This window comes from Chenopodium quinoa, unplaced genomic scaffold, assembly GCF_001683475.1.
Source record: "Chenopodium quinoa cultivar QQ74 unplaced genomic scaffold, ASM168347v1, whole genome shotgun sequence".
Lineage (NCBI taxonomy): Eukaryota > Viridiplantae > Streptophyta > Magnoliopsida > Caryophyllales > Amaranthaceae > Chenopodium > Chenopodium quinoa.
This window is the reverse complement of record NW_018742780.1, coordinates 1-24,937: the sequence shown is the minus strand read 5'-3', so window position 1 is coordinate 24,937 and position 24,937 is coordinate 1. Positions and strand designations below refer to the sequence as shown.

Below are 24,937 nucleotides of genomic sequence, written 5' to 3'. Positions count from 1 at the left end.
AATGGTGAGCAAAAAAATTGCCCACCCACCACTCTCTCTCTCTTACTTTTTCAATACCCCACCATTACTTTCTCTCTCCTACACAACACTTCTTTTACTTATTTATTTCATTTATATTTTAACAATGTTACTCCAAATAAATAAAAACTAGTTAAAATTTGTGTAACTTATTTTTTTTATTTTTGTCCTTTTTATCGTTAAAATTTGTCGTAAAATTAAGTACGTTATATAAAAAAAAAATTTAAAAAAGCTCAAAATTTCTTAAATGTTTTTATTTATTTTAAAAGCGGTACAATACTAGAAACCAATTACATTTGCAACGTCATGCGTAATTAAACTTAGGAAATAAAATAAACACAACAAGTAAAAGTAGCTACGCCATAGTACTTGGCTTTATTTAAGTCGTGCTAATTTCTCCCTAATTACGTGGCCCGTAGTGTTGCCAAATATGTTCGACTAAATCACGTTTCAGAGATAGATGAATTTCTCTGTCACGGAGGGAAGCTTTTCGCTGTAGAAATGCGTTGAAATCAAAGTTGGTAGGTCGGCCTACGTTGAATTCAAACGGTGGCGTTGTAGATGTTGATGCTGGTGTTGATTCTTGTTGATCTTCTTCGTAGAAGGCTCTTAGAACTTCGGCTCGAGTGTAGTTGTGGCGCTCATCTTCAACAATCATGTTGTGCATAATGATACATGTTTTCATTATGTCCCGCAGTATGTCCTCATCTTCCGCAACTGACCAAATTCGAGTCGCTCGTGCAACAACCTGGTTGGATTTCAGTTCGGGAACTGGTGGAGGATATTGCGGCGTCTCTGGTACGTTGTCTTCTTCGCTCTCATCGAATTGTGTGTTGCTATCATGTTCAATTTCAGGTGTACATTCTTCATTAACATGGTTTCGTAGGGGAAACTGAGTAGGTGTCTGATACTGTGGAGGTGGTTGCAAAGACGTATTGCCCATTCTTTGCAAGAACAATTGAAACTCGGGATTAGTTAGGAAATCATCACTAAAACCAGAAAATTGTTGACGGAAATTTGGGTTGTTTGGATCCATTAAAAGATTCTGCATCACAAAACAAAAGATAAATATTTTTACTAAGATTTACTCAAAAAACAAATTAAAATGACAACAAATCCAAAAAAATATCAACAACTTTATTAACCAATTCACATATATACTAATTTAAAGTCATAACTAAATTTTAATATTAAAAAAACAAATTAACCAATAATTTCAAGACTTTATTAACTACAAATTTAGTAATGTATGGAGAAAACATCAACAACTTTCTTCAATTACAGTACATGGCCTACAATATTTTTTTAAAAAAAAAACACACATATACTAATTTTAATACATAACTACATGTATATATTTAAAATAAAATTAACCAATAATTGCAACACTATATTTACTACAAATTTAGTAATGTAAAGGAGAAATTATCAACAACTTTCTTCAATTACATAAAGCAATTACATAACATGCCATACAATATTTTTTTTTTCCCAAAAATCACATATATACTAATTTTAATACATAACTACATGTATATATTTTTTTAAAAAAATAACCAATATTTAAAAAAAAATTTAAATATTTAAAAAAAATAAATTTACCTCAATATGGATGTTTTTGCAACAAATATATTCTTCTACAAATTTAAAATGCTTAAGAAAATAAAAAAGTGGAGGATTTTAGGTGATTACGAAATTATATCAAAACATATCAAAATGCATGTCTATTTATAGAGAATTTAATTTTATGACCGTTGGTAATTTTTTTTTTTTTTTTTTAATAAATATATTTTTCGGAAAATGCTATAGAAGGATTATAACCGTTGTAAAAACGGCTATTTTTTTCATTGGCCAACAGCCTGCAACAGAACACGTGTCGCACTCCCATTCGCTACAAGCCCTGACGCGCTACAGTGCACTAGTTTTTTTTTTTTTTTTTTTTTTTTTTTTTAATTCTGGAGCTCAAAACGACGCGTTTTGAGGCGAGCCATTAAGGCTGCTAGCCCAAAACGCGTCGTTTTGAAGTGCTGGCAGCCAACATTTTTTAAACAATTCAGCAACATGTGGGGCCCACTTCTAACACTATTCATCACCAAAAATGCCCAAGCTATGGGCATTTTTACATTTGCCCATGGGCTTTTTATCGGTTTTTTGGATTTGCTCACCATTGTGGATGATGAGCATTTTATTTGCTCACAAAATATGCTCATGGGCAAATATTTTGCTCACCATTGTAAGTGCTCTTACATGATTTCAAATTTTCATATCCAATTCCTTTTTTTTTTTTTTTTTTTTTTAATGTATGGAAATGAAATATTTTCATAGTTCCAAATTATATAAAAGTTTTTTTAAAAAAAAAAAGCCGCATGAAAGTTAACTTTACAAACAAGTGACTTTTAAAGAATTATCGGTACTTTTCGATGTAAAGTCAATATCCACAGTGAATTTATTCTAACTATCAATTACTCATAATGTCTAGAAATTGAGGTGAAAATAGTTTGGGTCTTTGGGATGCAACCTTCATACATCGTTACTAGAAGATATCCGTATTGTTTATTGGCTTTCAATAAAAGGTGTTAATCAAGCATATAGGTGTAATTTTTCAAGATTCACCTTTGGAGCTAATGGTGCATTCATTTCACTATATTTACACTTATAAAAATTTATCTAAACTTATTTTAGACAAACGTTGAAAGCCTTTCTGTATAAAGAACTGGGCTCTTATTTTAAAATGACTTATCTAATCTAAATTTGTCTGAATTTATTAACCAGATTTCTTCTAAAACAGGTGAAATTATATGAAGTCGTCATGAGTGATCTTGCCACGCATTAGAGTCGTTTGGTCCACTAAGCTGGAATGGATTGGTATAGATTATCATATTTGGGTAGTATGGATTCTATATCTCATACCAATCTAAAGTTGCTTTGTTTAATCATAGAATGGATTATCATACTTGAGTGGTAGTATGGATTATGAATCTTTGGGGGGATATGGGTATGAGATTCCAAGGGAATGGGGTAGAGTTAGAATCCCCGGGTATAAGATTCCATACTTAAATAACCCAACCAAACAAATAAAACCATAAAATTCATTTCAACCCATTCCAAGAAGTTCAACTAAACAGCCCCCTACCTAGACTAGGTATTTGGGTCGAGTCATTCAAAGTCGAGTCACACTAAGTTATTGAATTCACGCGAGTTGAAATTTAAATTGGATTTTTTTCGAATCAATCACGTCAGTTTTTAGCACTCTTTCGAACTTAAATGTTATTTTTATGAGGTCCTAGGTCCTGGCCCCTGATTGGCACCCAAAAAAACCCGGGTATGCTCATCATATTTTGTGGCAGAGAAACCAACCATAACATTCATCATCTTCTTCTTCTATACCGCGCCTTATCAGTAAGCTTAAACCAAAAACTTCAATGGCTACTCTGAGCTTCAATCCTACCAACTTCAGAGACCAAACTACTTCAATTCCTTACAAACCCATCTCCAATTTCACTTCTTTTTCACAACCCACAAAAATTTCATGTACTTCAACTTCTCATACCATTTCAAACTCTTCCACCCTCAAAACCTCATCAAACTGCAAACGACGCCGTTTTCTGGTCAATTCAGTCTCTGAAAGCTCAATTGAAGAAGCTGAAACTATTGAAGATGTTATTGATGATGACCCGACTGCAGAAATGAGTTTTCTTGACCCGGGAACTGAACCCGAAAACATTACTGAATGGGAATTGGATTTTTGCTCTAGACCCATTCTTGATATCAGGGGTAAAAAGATATGGGAACTTGTTGTTTGTGATAATTCTTTATCTTTACAATACACAAAGTATTTCCCCAATAATGTTATTAATAGCATTACTTTGAAGAATGCCATTGTTACCATTTGTGATGAATTGGGTGTCCCTCTTCCTGAGAAAATTCGGTTTTTCAGGTCATTTTTTTTTCTGATTCTTCAAGTTTTTATTGATTTTTAGTAAAAAAAAAATAATAATTAAGGGTTGGAAGTTAGAGTCTTATGGGGTGTGTTTCTTTAATTTGTGTTGTGAAATGATCTTACTGATTTTGGGTTGTATGTTGATTTGACTATTATTATGCAGGTCTCAGTTGCAGACCATTATAACCAAGGCATGCAAAGAGCTTGGAATTAAACCTATTCCAAGTAAAAGGGTAAAAACTGTTGTACTAGTATGATTTGATTTAGTTCTTTACACTTTTATGTTGCTATTGGTAGCTTCGAAACCGTGCAAAACAAAAATGGAACAACTAATTTGAGACCGGAGGTAGTATTAATTATTGATTTTAGTTTATTCACGTAATGATATTATGGATGGAGAACATGTCAAATTAAAGGGGAAATTCAGGCATGGATGTTAAAATTCCTTTACTGTGAATTGACGGAAAAGCATTTAGGATCTCTTTAAGCTTTCCTTGAAAGGAATTAGTGATCAGTAATTGGTATTTTCTGAATTTGTGTCATAAGGTTTGTGCTCTAAATTTTGACTTCATGGGAGCAATATGCTGTCTATTGGCAATATACTTTGGAAGCTTCCTGCTGTAATTGTTTCTAAGATCTTTCTCTGCTTAGTCTTTGAGTTCACTAGGTTCATAGTTGATGTTAATATCCGCCATTATTGCAGTGTTTATCGTTGCTTCTCTGGTTGGAAGAACGGTTTGAGACCATTTATACGCGCCATCCAGGCTTTCAGAAAGGAGCAAAGCCTCTTATGGTGTTAGATAACCCTTTTCCTACGGAACTCCCTGAGAATCTGTTCGGAGATAGATGGGCTTTTGTCCAATTGCCTTATTCAGGTATTCAATCCTAGAAGATGGCATTGTGTAATACTTCGTATCAGATTGTGAAATTTATATAATTGCATGTGATGATGGATAGTCGACTAATTATCCAAGTTTACTGTCTCAGCGGTGCGTGAGGAGGTGGAAACCTTGGAGAAGAAATTTGCATTTGGTGCTAGTTTAGATTTGGATTTGCTTGGTATTGATATTGATGATGACACACTAATTCCTGGTTTAGCTGTTGCGTCTTCACGTGCCAAACCTTTGGCAGGTATAAATCATCCCTTTGCTTAAACTTCATATTCAGGTCTAGTCATGTTGTGCTACAAAATTAGCTCAAGAAACTGCTTCTTTCCCTTGAATGCACTAAGTGAAACCGATGCATTAAGCAGCTTATTATAGGAACACCTTGAATGCACTAAGCGAGGATACCGATGAATTAAGCAGCTTATTATAGGAACACTTAAGTCATGCATTAAGCAGTTTCCCTACCTTGCTCTATTGAACTGTACACTCAGTGTCCATGCATGTAGGCATGTAGCAGTAACATCACTAACATTTATTAGTAGGGCTGCTTCATTTGGCTTCATATTTGAGAGAAAATGTGAACTTACCTGTTTTATGTGTTTATCTATCATTCCTTAACCCTAAACCCCTAATCCTTGTCGCTTCAGTAATACTTCTCTTAGAATGGTCATGAGCTGTAATGAATTATGCTTGTACTGTATAACTTAGTGTCACCGTGTTATAATCTTACTGCCTTTCAAAGATAGCTTCATAGCCTTTTGCCCTAGACCTGTCGTCAACCTACCCAATTCTCCACTGGATACTCCAACCTAATCTTATTTTTGTTCTAACTGCAGCTTGGATGAATGGATTGGAAGTTTGCTCCATTGAAGCTGATACTGCCCGGGCTTGCTTGCTCTTGTCTGTGGGAATTTCAACCCGATATATTTATGCTACATATAAGAAAACACCCGAGACAACACAAGAAACTGAGGCATGGGAAGCAACGAAGAAAGCTTGTGGAGGCTTGCATTTCCTTGCCATCCAAGAGGACCTTGACTCAGATGATTGTGTTGGGTTTTGGCTCCTCTTAGATTTGCCACCACCACCTGTATAATTCGCGCACATTAAACTTTGGGCAAGCTTGAGCAAGCGATAGGCAAATACCCATTCATTTTCTTGAACAAGAGCCTCTTTCTCTTTCAAAAAAAAGAAAAAAGAGCCTCTTTCTTGTATATTCTATTGGTTAAGAATGGGCGACTTTGTAAGATATAAAGACTTAACACAGCGTTATGAGAAAGACAGCTTTTTTGTAGGATTTAGACTTGAATTTCACAAGATTTTGCTAAAAAAAAACACAGTATTACACTAATACTAATAACATACTTCGTGTAAACATTAGCAGCATCAACATTTCAACATTATTTGTGAGCATAGCAAGCATGATTTCATTAAACATGTCAAGATAATGCAACATGGCTACAAACTTGCCATGATACAAACTCCTTTCATCTTTTGCTAAGCATCTGAAAAAATAGGTGAACTATTATTAAAGGGTACAAATCAAGCTAACAACTTGTCAGCATAGCTACGATAAAGAAGGCTGTGTATTCCTAATCATTTACAACAAAGCTTAGAAACTGACTAAAACACAAGAAAATAGCAGTCTACACTAGTATTCAGATCAGACTTGTATCTAAACGCATCCTATTAAGGTTACATGAGGAAGCCAGTAAAACCTTCCCCCCACTGAGAGAAGCTACACATTCCAGGGTAGAGAAAAAACTATCATCTGCAACCTGGTGAGGCCCAGAATATCAAATTCACAGTAAAAGCCCTGAAGTCCAAGCAGTCGATGTACAATGACCCCAACTGAACAATTGGTGCAGAGAGATTTTATGGGCCTTCACCCACCTGCTAGCAAAACTGTGAGAACCTTCGGAGAACTCTGAACTGCAAAGACAATAGCTTGGCTTTAATCTATATGCTAGATCATCAAGATTTCAGTCTTTTTTGTTTCTGTGTTACAAATCTGATGCCTTGCTTTCCAAGTTCCACGGTCTTCGCCCTTCCATCATCAAGATCAACAGACAACATTGCTGTCCCCTCAATAACGTCACTGACAACTCCTTTATGCCTGATAAAGTAAAATTTATAACCAATTATAAAAATAACAGTAAACCAAGTATATCATGCATTCAGAAATAGAGTATTGACCAGTAAAGTATTAAAGTTCAATGAACTGAAAATATTGAAGTAAACAAAGAACGAGAGAAAAACAATGAATCTAGCAACCAAAACCACACATTTCAAGCATGATCATGAAATGATTATCCAAGCATCAAGGACCAAAAATATAACCAAATTCTTTATGCCTAGTATGAAGGAAGACTCACCAGGAATTATCAGATGACTGATGAACTTCTACTCTCTTTCCTATAGCATCTTTACCCAACTTCTTCAAAATCCAGTTAGCATCCATGATTTCATTCATTAAATTGTCATCTTGTGATTCTGTCACATCTTCCTGTTCATGATGTTTAGGCTTTTCTACCAAGGGTGATGGCCTCTTTCTCTTAGACCTTTGACCCTTCACAGAACCTCTCTCTTCCTCACTATTTGGAACCCATGAACTAGGATAAGGAGTCTTGAATTTGAGTCTAAGCAAAGGCCTGGAGTCCTTAAGTGAAGCATCTACAGCAGGTGGTGCTGGCTGGTTACTTTATTTCTATCACCAGACATATCATGCCTGTTATCTGGATGCTTTCTCAAAGAAATCTTCTCAACCTTTGATACATTATTCTGTAGCCCTTCACTGTCAGCATGGCTTTTTTTGATGGTGTGATATGTGTGCTCTCTAGACCAAACAATCCATTCGCTCTGTGAGATTGAGGACTAGAAGCTTCAGACTTGCCTTTACCAAGCTTTATTATGTTACGATCTCTTAGTTTTACTCCTCTTACATCATGAGAACCTTCAACTTTGTAACCTGCAAATTCCCATGAGTCAATAAAAAGTTCGTACTCATTCCAGATTAAGAACAATGATAGCCAAATGCATACCATCATCAGAGTTTGATGTGCCATCTAATCTTTCCGTTAGATTATCACCTGTCCTATGCTGACTCACTGCTTCATTCCCTCCTGAATCCAAAAAAAAGAGCTATAAGACCTAAAACGACTAAAAGACTGAAATTATGAATAGAAATCAATTGAGATTTAAAAAAATAAAATAAAATAAAGCAAACCAAATTTCAAGTTATATCACATGTCAGAACTCAGAACAATGGGTGGAACACAATTAAATTTTAGATGGCTACTTAGATACACAACAGTCAAAATCCTACCAGAAAAACATGAACACAGCTTATATACACAATTTGGAACAAACACGAAGCACCAAAATTCAAATCATATCATAAATCGCCATCTCTTAATAGATTTATTGTCCGAATACAAATCGCTAGATAATTGAATAGATAACGGTAAACGACTCTTTCTTCTAAAGGCAAAAATGCATCAGCAGAAAACAGATAACCAATGTCGAGCAACAACCATAATACAGCTGTATGCACTATGCAATACAAGACTTACCACTTAATGTCACCAAATCTTGCTCCCTCTGGTAGCTTGAAGAATCAGACCTCGGAGAGTTGGTTATGGTTTTATTTCGCCCTCCTAAATGTATAACCAGCTTAGTTCCCTTAATGGTCTTTGGTTTGTTGCCAAATTGCCCAACATCCTCGCTAACAGCAGTGTCATTAGGCTTCTTGCTCTTAATCTGTACAACTGTTGCTCTTCTGTCTGCATTGCTCCCCGCAACTTCATCCATAGATTTGTGCTTCAAAAACCCCTGTTCCTTATTCGAGAAATTTCCGTCATTTGGACTGAAACTTCCAGAAACTGGAGAAGAAAATAAATCTGGTCCATGTGGCTGTGACATCTCTTTATTGTTCCCCAATCTAGATCCAAACAACTGAGTCTCACTGTATTCTTCAGGCTTGACCTCCATTTTACCATCCAAAGACGTCTGGTATCCCTTTTTCTTCACATATTTTTTGCTGTACGGTTTCTTGCCAGATTCCTTGATCTTCTTAGGGGAAAAATCAGTCAAACTTTTCAAAGAGAATCTAGCGCGCCCATGTTCACCCTTCCCAGCACTCAGATCATTATCTTCATCATCAGAAAACGGCGAAATAGAAAATATTTCTTCCTGAGTCGGCAAACCAGCAGCTGCCCTTAAACTTGCTATTAGATCACGATCTGCCTCGTCTCTTCTCCTCCACAACTCTTGCACAGCATCTTCAAGACCCCTCACCTGCAAATAATGAGAGCAAGAGAAGGAAATGAGAGTAAATCAAAAGTAAATTATAGTGGTAGAAGTAGTAATAGGAAAAACCTTCTCTAAGCATACCTGGTAGCACTCGCCACGACATGTTGGGCATGTGTATGGAAGATTTCCATCTATTTGAAACTGCAAATATCTCTCATCACTGTGTGTATAATAGCATCACAATTAAGATATGTCATTAAAAGTTGAAGCACCAAACTTAATTTCACTATAGAATGATGACAAAAATAATTTTAAAAAAAAAAAGTAATTAACCTGATTCCATCACATTCAATGTGCACCCAGCGCTGGCAAATATCACAGCAAACCATAGGTGTTGCCTCTGAATCCCTGTAGACCTACATAATTTTAAGGTTAAATCAGTCAATTATCACTGATGCATGTAAGACAATACAGTGAATAAAGTTGACAAGGCCTCAACTATGGTCAAACACCAAGCAGAAGCAGTGAAAATTGGGTGCCTCTGTGTGTGAGTGTGTGCAGACCCTCAGTTGGGAGGGGGGTGGGGGGTTACAGCAAAGAAGAAAAGCATTGGATCCACATGATTAAAAATCTTCATTTCAACTGATGGGGAAGGAATGTTCTAAATGAAAGTCAAACAACACCAGCCTAAAACTACTTAAGTTTCTGTGGGGCATTAGATGCTGGTATGACTAAAACAGCCAGCATCGAATTTCAAGATGAATCCAAGGCATAGCATGACACGTTCATATAATCTTATACAAAACAGAATTATATATACCTTCAGGCAAGCAGGACAATAATTGCCTTTGGTAAACAATCTCCCACAAGCATCGCAGCAAGTATATCCTAAAAACCACCTGCAGTGTCCAAAACAAGGTAAAAAAAAAAATGATAAAATAAAAAAAGTATACATGATACAACAATTAAAACAATAGTAAGTGCAACAATTAACATTCAAATTACTGCTAGTCAACATATGCATAACAGCATTCCAAACACAGACCACTATTGCCCATGTAGATCTTACTATCCATAATGGAGAAATAAGCACACACACACAAACCTTTCCTAGAACTATATGAACAAGACATGAATAAGACGCTAGATGATGAGTGCATTTTAATACCAGAAATTTTCTTCAGAAATTACAGCCAAAAATTCCAAATGCTAATTCCATACAAAAAGTGTCTCAATTATACATGTCAATCATCAAAAGCTGTAACCAGCATCTTTAAAGCATAATGCAGCCAGGCATCACCAATCTAATATGAGAGCCAAGAACTTCAACAAATACCTTACACTCAGACCATTTCCTGGAACATTTGATCCGCAGCTGTGGCATTTTGTATGCTTGGGGCAAAGGTAAGGTCCAGAACTAACATTCTGCACCAGCAAAGATATATTAAGGTCCAATAATGTGCACAGTGTAACAAACTAAAAACAGAAAAGGAAAACAAAGACAACCTTATGCGGAGGCTGCATACAATAACAATGGAAGGCACCATCACACCTCTTGCAAAATTTAAACTTGTTTGGCTCTCCAGTTCTACGACAAACCTGGAAGGCAAATGAGATAAGAAAAAGACACCCATTGTCAAACAAACAAGCAAACCAAACGCTGAAGTACCAATTTGCACCAACACTATATAAACTAATTATCAGCAGACAAAAGTTTAAGTATTCCTAAAAAGAGAAGCTAAAAAAATTAAAGATGCCTTCAATGAAAAATACATAGGGCCTAGGGAGTGTATTGATACTAAGGAACCATTAAAAGATTGGAAATGCCATAATCAATTCCTCCACATGCTGAATATGAAACTAACCTTTCTATAAAGATAATAAATAAATAAGATAAGATAAATAAGTTCAATGATATGCAAAGCACTAATCACAATTTTAAAAATAATATATTGAATGATATGCTCAAAGAATTATGTTATCATCCAAAATATATACATATAGCCTAACACTTCAAATAAAGTGAGAAAACTAAGAACACATAAGAAATGGCTATGAATGACTGGCACCATTTTTTCAACAAAATATAAATTTTTCAGAAATTTTAATAATAAACAATAAAAAAAATATTAATGGCCAAAGGTGTGTCTGGCTACTATTGCTGCTGCATTTGCTGAATAGGCCCCAATTATTGAAAAGAGAAGAGGCCATGTAGCTGGGTTCATGAATCTAGAAAATTTCGTATAATTACACTTGAAAGCCCTTGAAGTGGATTTAAAATACTAAAATCTTTTATTTATAGGTCAAATCGTTATAATGACCGTGAATCTAGATAGTATATTTTGAAGAAACTAAAGCAGTTTATGATACACACATAGCACTAAAGTGAATAGTTTTTAACATAATTTTGTTTGAAGAGTGAAAACCATACTGTGATTCTAAATTCAAAAAGTTACAGCCAGCAAGTGCAACTCACAAAAATGAGAACTTATAGACCACAAGAAGTTATATCCTACAATATAAACCATGGACTTAAGCAAGATATTGCAGCACATGATTACCTCACATGTACGGCATGAGGGCATGTCCATGAACTCCAATGAAACAGATCTGCAGAGAGAAACATAACTCAGAAGGGGAATGTAAGATTGTAGCAAGACCAAGAACCCTAGCAACTGAACAAACCTCTATGTTGAGACCAAGTTTTTAAGCAACTCCTGTGATATTTTTCCCACAATTACTGCATGGATGCATCTTCTTAGCTCTTTCACTCCCTTCATTTTCACCGGAGAAGCACAGTCGACACATCACATTCACATTAGAAGAACCCTGCTCCTCTACGCCAGAATCTTTGGTGACATCCTGAGAATAGCAGCAGATAAACTAGCTTAGCTATATGCAATATATAAGAAAGAAAGTAACAGGAGCATAGTCCCCAGAGTCTCAAATAATATGATCCATTTAAGAAAGCTCATGATTGCCAATCCCAAGGTTGGGACAAGATTCAAGGTTTATAATACAAGGTTCATCTGACGACATATAATACCTGTTTCCTACTCTAACAAATTGACATTTTTGATATTCTAACAAATCTTCACTAGTCATTCATCAATTGCAAAATAAGTCCACATGTTAAAAGAAATACCATAAATGACCACATAATTCTCATTGATAGCCAAAAACATGAATCACTTATTCATTATCATCACCTTAAAACACTCCATTTTGAATCTTTGCTATAAAAAAAGTCATTACCTTAAATTTATCCTACTCTCCTCCTGTCCATAACCCAACCCCCCCTCCCCCCCCCCCCCCCAAAAAAAAAAAAAAAAAAACAAAAAAACCCGGATCCCTTGCATGTTGCAATGGTAGAACCTGCAGTATGATCACTTACAAAGCTACCACATACTTCCAAAACAAAAGCTATTCCGCAATCTAAACTCCTTCTTTTAAAAGCAAAGTCACAAGCTTTTCCCAATTAGGGGTAGAATTAGACGACCAATAACACCCTCCAATCAAAACATCATTCCACATAACCAATTTTCATTATTCCACATTACATGCTACTCACAAAATCAATACATTATTACTTGTCAATTTACAACACAAATGCAATTACAATTAACAATCTTTAGCACAACATCAAATAGCAAACACCTCTTTAATCAATCAAACAGATCCAAACAAGTCAATGCACAATCACAAACCCCAATTAACTCCAAAAACCACAAAAACCCCCAATTCCAAAAACAAAAAAATCGACAAAAACAAGAAAAACGAACCCTCACCACCAAAGCACCGGATTCAAAGCGGCGGGCAAAATCCTCAGCCGCCAAAGAAGCAACAGCAGCCTTCTTTTGCAACGCAACCCTTTTAGTCTGAGCAGACAGCAACTCCTCAGCATCATCCCCATGAACAAGAGCAGCAACAGGCGGCGGAGGAGGCGGCGGAACAACCTTGGGAACCGGAACTTGAACCGTAGCACCTTGCTTAACCCTAATAATCCATGGATCCTTGAGAAAATCGTTCAACCTCGAAATTCCACCCTCGAAATCAGCAATTCCAGAATTAATCTGCGGAAACCCTAACGCGCAGAAACAAATTCGCTTGCTGAAAGAGGAGAATGAACGAAAGAAGAAGAAGACGAGGTTAGTAAGCAAGAAAAGTGAAATTAAAATCGGAATGAATTCAAAAAAAAAAAAAGGAAAAAAAAGAGAGGGAATAAATAAAAACAACTAAAACAAAGAGGAGAGTGTAATACTAGTTTACCATGTAATTGGGCAAGCGACGTGAAATGCCATATTATGATGAGAGAGAGATGAACCCAATTCTTTTTGATTTTTGATGGGGTGCGCTACCTCACTTCTCAGACCTCTCCTTTTTTTTTCTTTTTTTTTTTTCCTCTCTCTCCTAAGTTTTTATGAGAAATACAGGCTTCTTCCTTCCCCTATTTTACCACTTCCCCCACCTTGTTTTTTGTTTTGGACAATTCTACCCCTATTCTACATGTTAACTTGTCTCTCTTGTTAGTTGTTAAGTGTATATTTTTTTGCTACCTTAGAACATTGATACCTTAACGTGTCTTTCTTGCCGGTGTTCAATTCTATCCCTATTATATTCTACATGTTTTCTACTTGTGTAGTTGTATTGTTGTTACTAGCTTAACATATCCTTACTGGTGTTCAGTTTATTTTAGTTATTACGGTTGATTATATAAAGACATAGGATTTTTTTTATTTTTGGATTAGGTGTTGCAAGCTGAATTTAAGGCAGGATCTTGTATAAAGGAATTTTATGGTAATTTTGTATGGTATGATGAGGTTGTTGATAGGTGAGTTAAAAGGGGGATCGTATAAGGGAATTTTATGATAATTTGTATTGTAGAGAGATTGTTCGTAGTTGAGTTAAAAAGGCAGAATCTAAGGTAAAGCCGTTTTTTAGATAATTTATTATGGAAGCGGGCAAGGTTTATGTATTAGAGGTCACATATTAATTTATTAATGTTTATTTAATGGTCTATTAAACTTTTATTAATATAGTAATGCAATAAACAACCGTGCATCTAAGACTAGTTTATTTTTAAAAGGAAGCAATTAATGACTAATATTGTGTTAGGATGATTTACTCTCATCAAATCTTTCTCTTTGAGTAGAACATAACAATAGATTGAACCATAAAACTCATGAAAAGTTCACTATGTCAACTAAGGGATTTGTCCACCTAAATTAATGTTAAAAAACAAGGTAAGTACCAATATAAAGTATTAACAACTCATATAATCTTGAAATTTGTGCTATATATATGAATGACTACCTAGATTAATAAGGAAACGTTATGTTATCTTACAAATTGACATATATCCTAGTAACATACAACTGAATTCTAGTAAAATTGTTTGATACAATCTTCAAAATTTTTATAGGAAGGAAATCTCATTATCAAAGCCTCCGGATTCAACTTTAGGATTGTGTTGTTGAATGATTAAAACAGAGGCAGTTGTGGAAAAATTAGGGCACGATAGTATATCACCTAAAGGCCCTAATTCTGGGCATTGTTCCCAATCATTCATTCCCATTGTCAACATTGAATTCACACGGCCAGCTCGGCCCACGATAAAAAGCTCATATTGGCCATCTAATGATCTTAATATGGTGTAAGCTTGTGCCGAATTCATCAAGTGTTTCTCCAAGTACGAGACCTTCCCTCCTGCAATGTGCCTTTCATAAAAATTTGCAAAGCATTCATCATCGAGTTCCATCTCTTCTAATAGTTGATTTGTTCTTCTCATATTATTACTTTCTGCATCTATGTCTACTAGGAGTCTCATCACCGTTAGTTTTACCCCGGGATGATAAGCTATCCGTCCTGCATATGCTAATGCTTCTCTATCATCTTTGCCTCCGATAAATATAACAACAGTATTCAAAGTACTTCTCGGCGAATTTAATATTTGACTAGTGCCACCAAAAACCTCGATCAACCAAGATTGCAATGGAGCATGGGCATTGCGAAGAACCTAGTAAAAAAAAATATTATACTCGGTTATATTGGGCTAATTAGAGTAATTTTACATGAGTAATTCCCTATTCCTCACTGTGAGTAACAAATTATGGGATATGTGTCAAGAGCAGAGAGGTACACCTAAAATTAACAGGCGGTCCCCGCTAGTGAAAAACATCACATTATTTTCCAAAATGTCATTATAAAGGAACAAAAGTGTTCCTCATGATGAGAAAATGGGGCTCCCTCATTTTACATCAGGATAAAAACTCCCAAACAACTCCCAACTCAACTTATTATATTGATCACTCATAATAAACTATTTTATTAGTAAGATGGATTAACATACTATTAATAAATACGAGAGCATTACCTTGCGATTAACATATCTAAAGCCTACATGGCTATCATTTGGAAGACCATCGTGAAAAGGAAGTATTATTAGACTGATGATTGAATCCTCAGCTAAGTTGCAAATTTCCTGTGCATGTTGTTAAAAGTGGCCAAGGCCATGGCTCTTCGAAGGGTGATTCCATCTCCATTCTCCTCGACATATTCTTGTAATGTGGTTGTAATTTGCTGTCTATTTTGAATAGTCACCTCATCAGTCACCTCTAAAGCATCTACTCCTCCTGGAGCCAAAGTGGCGGCGATATAATCTGTGAGTTCTATCATGTCAGTAGCGTACACCACTATGCCCGGGTCACCCGTCTCCTTGGTGATCTCCATGAGATTTATAGCACAAGGAACATTTTCAGGGCCATGAAATCCTAATAGAATCCTAAGCTCCTTAGCAGGATCATGCCATTGTAGCGCCAAAGGTTGTTTTGGGAAACGTTTCCTAGCTCGTCGAATAATGTATTTTGCAACTATTGGAATGTAGATGATCTTGAGAAGCATTGCTAATATCATACCAATACATGTTGAGTAACTGACGATTTTATTCTGCATCAACCCATGATATATATATAAATATATACTAAGTATCAGAAAAGGCAAATTAAAAATGCATATTACATATGAGTACACGTTAGGCAAAATTTAATCAAACGAAAAAAAAAAAAAAAAAGTACCTTCATGGCAATAATAGTGAGGTATATATGCAAATGTCCTTTGACATTCAAAAGTAGTGCAAGTGTTATGGATTCAGGCCATTGAATATCAATAATCAACCCGGATAAAAGAGCTCCAATAATCTTCGCAATCGTTTCGACAACAAAGAAGCCAAACAACCTTGCCCAAGAGCCAAGCGTATGAAAATCAAATTGTCCAATTTGTGCTTCCAAACCCACCCACACAAAAAAGAAAGGATAGAACACAAAGGTCAAAAAGTAATTAGATTTAGAAATGAAAAATTGTGAAATCCTCCCTTCTCGAGGTAAGAAAGCCCCAGTTACAAATGCGCTAAGCACAGGAGTAAAGCCCATAAGAGGTGAAATGCATCCAATACACACCACAAACGCAACTGAGAGCACCAAGTGTGATCCTTTAAATGTTTTTCCATGGGATTGGCGTTGTTGACCCAACGAAGAATTCTTGGTCCTACGACGAGGGTTATGATGATTTGTACCAACAATGTCGCGCCAAGAGGGATAACACCATGACCCTTAAGGTACTCGTGTTGGTCAGGTTCTCTTACACGAACCCGAAACTCTCTTTCTGGTTGGAATATGACATATCCAACACATATCATAAAAATTGTTACCAATTCAGAGTACACTGCTGCAGAAATGGCAAACTTGCCAATGTTAGACTTTCCGATTTTAAGGTCTGTTAACACACGCGTTAGCAAGGGGACCCCGTACTTGACAACATTATAGAGAAAGCTAAATAGAATTTAAGGTTTGAGTTCACCCCGTAATGAAGGAAAGGAGCACTGCCACTTGTAAAAATAAATGTGAAAATCATGCCCGTGTATGCAAAAATAGCCTCTCTCTTAGGTATACAAAAAAAACACTAGAGGGTTCATTTCGAGTCCTAGTGCAAACATGTAGATAGTCATCCCAAAATCCGTTAAAAATTTCATGTTTTTCAATCTGATATTATCAATATGTAGTATCGACGATCTTACTAAGGCCCAATTGCCTAACGAAAACCCCACCTGCAATACAATACATATCATTAATCACATAGATAATAAATTTAGTTTAATAATTAAGGTAGTTTGCAAAAATGATCATTAACATTCCATGTCAATTACAACAATTTCTTTGTTGTTTGCTAGAAAAGACTAATAGTAAGCATATGCATATATATAAAGAAATATACTACGTATATATATAGAGTAAATGGAATGCAGAAGACATACAATAGTTTCTGATATGATTCGAGGCTGAGAAAAGGGCTTTATGAGGATATGCAAGCCATGGCAAAGTCCAAGCAAAGAAATGAAGCAAATAAAGTATGAAGCAACATTTGATATCGCATTGTTACAATCTGTAATATCATCTTCCATTTTTTCTCGTTTTCGATCTCCTTTTGATTATTTCCTATCAATTATAATATCATTCGTTGTATATGCATGAGTCCTTTTCTTTTCGTTACTTCCATATATTGTGTACAAGTTGAGATCCCGGAAGTTAAAAATCCCCATTAGCCTTTCTGCAAATTGAATAGTAACTCATTAGCAAGCTTATGAATCCAACTAATTATGAAGGGTATATATAAAATGAAATTACAAATTTTGTGTACAACTTGAAACTTTCAAGAATAAACATTTTAATGCTTAAAGAGAAATCAAAGCTATCTATTATATATTATAGAGTATCACAATGCATAGGCTACAACTCCATTAACAATACAAAAAAAATACGATATTACATAGGAATATAGGATACACATTTTTAATAATCGAGGCAAAAAAAAATACAAAGTACTTCGTAGTAGTCATTATAATGACCTCTTTCTATTTTTTATATCTTTGATGAGAGAATTGATTAACAAGCAGTGCCCAATGATAATAGATTTACTACATTAGTAATCATATTAGAATCGTGTTTATATTACCTTAAAAACAATATAGAAATTCAATGCATTTATGACCTAAATCGAAAGAGAATAAGCCTACGTACATATAGTTTCCTTGTTAAGCATTGCATATGATTTATTAGTGTTATATTGATGAATAAGATTTCATTCATGTAACTTCAAACCTTCAATTAAACAACTATCTATATCTATATAAACATGTATAATTTGTAGTTAGCTTATCTAGAATCATAAACTATAAAAGACTACAATGTAATTATGTTCCCCAATATTTTTGAAAAGCAATCTAGAAATGAACGATAATAAATAAAAGAAAGATAAACTACAATAACCAAAGAATTAGATCAAATTTTGACATATACACATAATAAAAAATAACAATTACGAAGAATGAAAAAACTAGAGCTATTACCTGTCAATGCCTCTGATTGCCATTGTAGAAGTTCATTACTTTTGATGCAAAGAGATAGAGAGATGAAAAAGGGAAAAGAATGAGAGAACAAAACGTATGGTGTTCTTAAATCATTCTAATTGAGGAAATTTATTGTTAAGGGTTCGAGTTCCTGGGGAAATTTTACATGTGTGATGTGTCGATTATATTGGTCATGTTTTTTTTTTTCCTTTCTCTTTTTAAGTCTTTACCTTAAATTATTATTATTATTAAACATCGACACAACGTTGTTCGTGATACCCTTGTTGATATTTGTTTCCGCTCTGGGATTTCTGCAAGGAAGGAGGTCAACGTTGGGTTGATTGGCGGGAACGACGGGGCTCTTCGGCCAGCAGATGTGTTGCTTTACTCCTGAGATAGAGGCCTAGATGTATGTGTTGACTTGACGGGGTCTTCTCCATTGACTCAATCTGGGTTATCTGACTTCGTTCCTGGTCGTGTTGTGTCGGCTGCGGCTTAGCGGAAGCGAGACAATTATGGGGTGCGTTGCAGGGTTATTGGCTATGGTTTCTTCCTTTCTCCTTTTCTTCATTGGGGAATTAGAGAAGGATGTTGTTGCATTGCTGAAGCGGGTTTCGCTATAGCTAGAGGGTGGGGCCCAAATTGTATCTCGGCTCCCCACTAATTTCTTGTAAATCGTTTGACTTTGTAGGTTTGTATATAATAAATAATAATAATTATTATTATAATTATTATTATTATTATTACTATTATTATTATAAATAATAATAGATGAAGCTCGTGCTATGCACGGTTTGTTTGTATTTTTTCAAATAAAATATTTTACTAAATATATATTTATCTAATAAACTTTGTGATAATCGCTTTCTTACTACTTGAATTTAATAATAAAATGAATTATTAATATTGTTTCTCATATTTAGATTAAAATTCGTAACATAAAAGATAATATTTTATTTCACAAAGTTTCATATGTGGCTGGTCCCGCCGTGTGGTCGGGACTACCTTGGTCAGAGGTTACTTGGTTGGTCAAGGTTACTCAATCGTTCAGAGCTTACTCGGTCAATGTTTGGGTGTATCTCACCCGGCCACACTATATGGTCAATCACACAGAAAATGCGCTGATTTTATTATAATTAATAGCTAAAATATAAACATTTTCCAATGTGACGTGACACTCTAAAATATCTTGAAAAAACTTTTCTTTATATAATTTTTGTAAAAATTTATTATAATGTAGGTTTATTAATCACCAAATAAATCATTTAATTTTATTCATGATAATTTTCAAAAAGAATAATCTTATGTGTCACTCTGATAATTGATTATTTTTATTATAATCCTACTTAGCGCTTTTAAAAAAATTAATCTTACGTGGCATAATTCTATTGTAGCGTTTTAAAATTATTAATCCTATGTGACACTTTTTTATTTTAAATCTACGTAGCGCTTTAAAAAACTAATCTTACGTGTCATAATCTGATCGTAACGTTTTAGAAATATTAATCCTAAGTGGCACTCTAATAATGTTTAAAATTAAAATCCTACGTAGCGCTCTAAAAACTCGGGAAAAAACTCCTCTTTATATATATAATATTAGATTATTATGACATGTAGGATTTATTAGGATATATTTTAATGAATAAAAAAATAGTATTTTTTTATTAAAATATAAAAACTTGGATAGATTTTGTAGGATAAAAAATTTAGTTTAAAGTTTTATTTTTAATAAAATTTCGATATATTTATATACGATAAAATTGTTGGTTTAGAGTTTTATTTCCGATAAAATACCAATATTTCACAGGTACAAATAAATTACTTTGTATAAGTTTAGCCGGACCACGAGACAACGACACTTGGCATTTCAACTTTTCACCAAATGTCGCGCGACGCGACAACAATTAAATAATTTATCATAAAAATTTATTTTTTAACATAATTTTTTTGGAGCGAATAAAGTAGTTCAAAATGTACAGCATTCATTTGTAATATATTCTAATCGATTGAAATAAAATACTTCACAATCTAATATGATTTTATTGTTGTATGTAGACCTGTCAATCAGGTCGGATCACGGGTCATTTCGAGTCGAGTGACTTCAGGTGTCATGGGTCAAGAAATGTTCAACTCTAGCCCAAAGTTTCAGGTTCAGGTCACCCCAACGGGCTTAGAACAATTTGATTGATTCAATTTATTTTAGGCTAATATTTCAAGCTTACTTTGCTATTTTTTTATTTTTTTTTTTTTGTGAACACGAGGGGCAATCCCCAAAAAAAAAAACAAGGAAAACAACTAAAAGCAAAAAACAAATAAAACTACTAGCCACAAGGCTTTATTCCATCTGATCTAGAACTACTTAGACTTTCGGAACCATTCTTGGCCAAGCCACTCCACTAAAGTCCTCCAATAAAATACCATGAAGATCCTTCGGGACCGCCTCAAGAAGAACCAAGTTAGATCCCGCATTCACACCATAGTTTGCTAACTAGTCAACCGCTCGATTAGCCTTCCTATAGCAATGAATAACCTTAATTTTCCAATCTCTTCGAGAAATCAAAGCCTTGCACCTGCGGATAATATGTATAAAAGGAGAGTTTAGGAAAGCTTCTTCCGCTAACAGTTGCACTACCACCTGTGAATCAACAGCTAGAATTACTTTCCTATGGCCCCCATCCTAAGCAATGCTAAGCCCTCGCATAACAGCTACATGTTCTGCTCTGGTACGTACAAACCCCACAACCAACAGCAAAAACTTCATGCAATTCCCCACTGCTACCTCGTATCAAACCTCCTGCCCCAGCCACACCCGGATTGCCCTTAGCTGCCCCATCTGTATTTAGCATTATCCACCCAATTTCTGGTCTCATCCATCTAACAAGCACCTCTTCTCTCCTACACTTGTGAGAAGTCAAGATCATATCCTCCCTGTCCATAGCTCTTCTGATAATACCAACTCGATAAAAAATGAAGCTCACTTGGTCAATATTAGGGATTGACGAAGGGTCATTGAAGCATCTTTCGTTTCTCCATTTCCAAAGCCACCAACAAGTGACCACAAACATCCTTGGCCACTCATCTCCCAACTCTGATTTCTCATCATCAATATTCTCTAAAATCCAATCAAGAAAGGGAGTGACATTACATATTCGAGAGTGTGCAACACCCAATTTTTGCCACACAATACGGGCTGTTGGGCACCTTCTCACTGCATGTTCAACGCTTTCATCATCTTCACCACAAACAAAGCACCTCGGGTCATCAGTGAGACCTCTAACAAATCTATACTTGTTGGTCATAATCCGTTCCTGAGCAATAAGCCAGAAAAAGTAGCGAATCCTCTGAGGCACTCTCATCTTCCAGAGAAGCTTCCAGCCACGCACATTACCAAGGTCTACTACCTCACTATCTCGGCTTATGGCAATGGCCGATTTAATAGTGAATTTTCCTTTTGGTGACCCACTCCAATACACTTCATCAATAGCATCTTCAGTCACTTGGTAGGCTGCAATTTCTCCTAGAACACTCGCAGGGAGGTAATCCGCAAAGACTTCATATCTTCATCCTGTGTTAACATCCCACAATTCACTAATTGTCATGTCTTGGACCTTTAGAGGGGGATCTCGACTTACATAATTTATAAGAGGTTCCTTCGTCGCCCATCTATGATACCAAAAGAAGGTTCTACAACCATTTCCCACGGCCATATTCACTCCTTTTCGGACAATATCAATACTACTCATTATGCCCTTCCAAGCATTCGAGGCATTAGCTTTATCCTTGAACATATCTAGATCAAATCGACTATCGCAATACTTAGCCCGAAGAATTCTCGACCAAAGAGAGTTTGGTTTTGCTAAAAGTCTCCAACCAAGTTTAGCAAGGAATGCCCTATTTGGCATTTGCATCTCTCATTGAACAAAATCCAAGACCTCCATCCTTCTTAGGTCTTGTAATTTTGTCACAAGCAACTAAATGCATTTTTCTTTGACCTTCTTGCTCACCCCAAAGAAAGCTTCTATTCTTCCTGTCAATTTCATCGCAAGTCGATCTGGGAAGTTTGGTCGATTGCATAGCATATAAGGGCACCGTACTCAATGTGGACTGCACCAAAGTTGCTCTTCCTGCAATCGAAAGAGTTTTCATCTTCCAACCCGCAAGTTTTCCATTTATTTTATCCACAAGGTACTGGTACTCTCATTTGGACGTACGTCCATTAATCGTAGGCACACCGAGGTAACTCCCAAAGTCTTCAGTTGACTCCATCTCAAGCTGTTGGCAGATACTTTGCTTCAAATCCGCATCTGTATTGCTTGAAAAATACAACTTGGACTTCGCAACACTCACTTTGCTTCCGGAAGCATCACAAAAAAAAATTTAAGTAGTGGTTTATCACTTCGGCTTGATCAATAGAGGCCTCACTAAATAAGATTAGATCATCTGCGAAAGCCAAATTAGAAAACATAGGTCCATGTCTACTCGCCCTAATTGGTTGCCCACCTTCACCTCTCTTTCAATTAAATGGGCCAAATATTCCATACAAATAACGTACAAATAAGGTCAAAACGGGTCCCCTTGACGAATTCCTCGGGTCGGGCTAAAAGCTTCCATCGGTTCGCCATTCCATAATATATGTAACTTTGCAGAGGTAATACATTGCATAGTTATGTCAACCATGTATTGCAGCAATCAAAGTTCAAGGAGCGAGTCACGGATGAAACTCCAACGAAGGTGATCATAATTTTTTAAATCGAACATTTCGACCAATATTATCATCATTAGTCATTAAATGTCTACTACATAATTTAAATCGTCACAAATCACATCAATTTCTAACTAATTTTGTATCAATGATATATTTTAAAAACTAAGTACATAGATAAAAAAATTATTATTAAAATTCATTGAACAACCCAGACATCGCATGGGGCACCAAACTAGTAATAATAATAATACTAATAAGGGCTGCAAGGCTACATATACTCATATAATACTCCGAAATACATAGTAGTAAATTAGTATTAATTCGGATTTATGAAAAATAATTCATAACTCGAAATTAACAATATATATTTCTCATAATTAAGCCAAACTAAACCAAGCCGCCACCACCTCACCTTTACTCCAACCTAATACCACCATACCAACCACTGCCCCTGACTGCAGCCACCACCGTAGCTAAAGCCCCAACCCCTCCTGAAACCCTAACCATCACCCAAAATCTCCACCATAGGCCTGACGCCACGACCTCCATCAACGAAACCAAATCCCCCAACCCCACCTAAACCAAACACCACCCTCACCTGAACCTCCCTCACCCAAAATCTCCATCACAGACCCGACATCACCCAACCTCCATCAACGAAACTAAACCCCCCAACCCCGCCTGAACTGAACATCACCCTCACCTGAACTACCACCACATACCCAATACCACTAAATCCCATCAACGAAACCAAATCCCCAACCCGAAACCTTGAGAAATTTGATGGAATTGTGATGATTTTTCTGCAAAATTGAGATTAATGTTTAAGAAAGTGAGCTAAATATTGAAGATTGAAGAGAGAGAAAGAGTGGGGTTGGGTTGGGTTGCTGGAGAAAGCAGAGGCGAGGATGGGGAGGGGCCGCAAAGGCAATGGCGGGAACTGGGGTTTTGGTTTATTTTTTTTTATTTTGGGAATTTTGACTTTTACCATCTTCAAATAACCACTTAATTGAATTTACCACCTGAAAAAAAAAGATTTACTTTACCACCTCATAAAAAAATTAAACATCAGTTTTACCACCAATCACCTCCAACTAATGGATTCCGTCCATAAATCCGTTAGTGGGGCCTACCTTACACACGTGTCGCCATATTATTGGGTAAGCTTTAGAAAAAAAATTTAAAAAAAACAAAAAAAAAAAATTAAAAAACCTCATCCATCAATTGGTGGCTGCTGCCACCGTCGAGACCCCACCACCGGACCGACTACGACCAGCCCACCACCTGACAGCTACGACCAGCCCCCCACCTAACCGCTACCAGCCCCCACCACCTAACCGTTACGACCAACGACCCCACCACCTAATAACTACCACCGCACCGCACAGCCACAACCACCGCACCGCACCGCACAACCACCACACCGATTTCGACCCCCTTTCCACCAATTTCCGACCTCAAAACCCTAGTCACCACCTAATCACTACGACCAACGACCCCACCACCAACTTCCGACCCCTCCCTTGCCCCCACACGAAATTCCGACCACACGAAATTCCGACCAACGACCCCACTAATCCACAACCACCGCATCGCACCGCACAACCACAGCCCCCACACCGGATTTCGACCCCCTTTTCACCAACTTCCGACCTCAAAACCCTAGCCACCAAATTCCGACCAACCATATAGCCCCCCTAATTCCGACAACTCTTAAAACCCTAGCCACCACCAAA

At 36.1% G+C, this 24,937-nt stretch overlaps 2 protein-coding genes and 1 pseudogene across 2 annotated transcripts; 1 reads left to right on the top strand and 2 right to left on the bottom strand.

Annotated features, from left to right (window-relative positions):
• Positions 1 to 114: 114 nt before the first annotated feature.
• On the bottom strand, positions 115 to 1,631 carry LOC110724910. Its single transcript, XM_021904398.1, has 2 exons — positions 1,621 to 1,631; positions 115 to 1,063 (listed from the first exon to the last, which is right to left on the bottom strand). The coding sequence occupies exon 2, from the start codon at positions 1,052 to 1,054 to the stop codon at positions 419 to 421; it is 636 nt and encodes a 211-aa protein (XP_021760090.1). The 5' UTR covers positions 1,055 to 1,063; positions 1,621 to 1,631; the 3' UTR covers positions 115 to 418.
• Positions 1,632 to 3,374: 1,743 nt separating this feature from the next.
• Positions 3,375 to 6,140, top strand: LOC110724909 (protein TAB2 homolog, chloroplastic-like). The gene is made up of 5 exons (XM_021904397.1): positions 3,375 to 3,955; positions 4,122 to 4,191; positions 4,662 to 4,833; positions 4,946 to 5,089; positions 5,682 to 6,140. The coding sequence occupies exons 1-5, from the start codon at positions 3,441 to 3,443 to the stop codon at positions 5,939 to 5,941; spliced, it is 1,161 nt and encodes a 386-aa protein (XP_021760089.1). The 5' UTR covers positions 3,375 to 3,440; the 3' UTR covers positions 5,942 to 6,140.
• A 108-nt stretch (positions 6,141 to 6,248) lies between these two features.
• LOC110724907 lies at positions 6,249 to 13,440 on the bottom strand (annotated as a pseudogene).
• Positions 13,441 to 24,937: the final 11,497 nt, after the last annotated feature.

What these genes read in the sequence shown, in the direction of transcription:
- LOC110724910 (XM_021904398.1), bottom strand. Translation starts at nt 1,054, where the DNA reads ATGGATCCAAACAACCCAAATTTCCGTCAACAATTTTCTGGTTTTAGT.
- LOC110724909 (XM_021904397.1), top strand. Translation starts at nt 3,441, where the DNA reads ATGGCTACTCTGAGCTTCAATCCTACCAACTTCAGAGACCAAACTACT. An exon ending in GAGAAAATTCGGTTTTTCAG is followed by an intron (nt 3,956 to 4,121) that starts GTCATTTTTTTT and finishes ATTATTATGCAG; the next exon opens with GTCTCAGTTGCAGACCATTA. An exon ending in AACCTATTCCAAGTAAAAGG is followed by an intron (nt 4,192 to 4,661) that starts GTAAAAACTGTT and finishes CCATTATTGCAG; the next exon opens with TGTTTATCGTTGCTTCTCTG.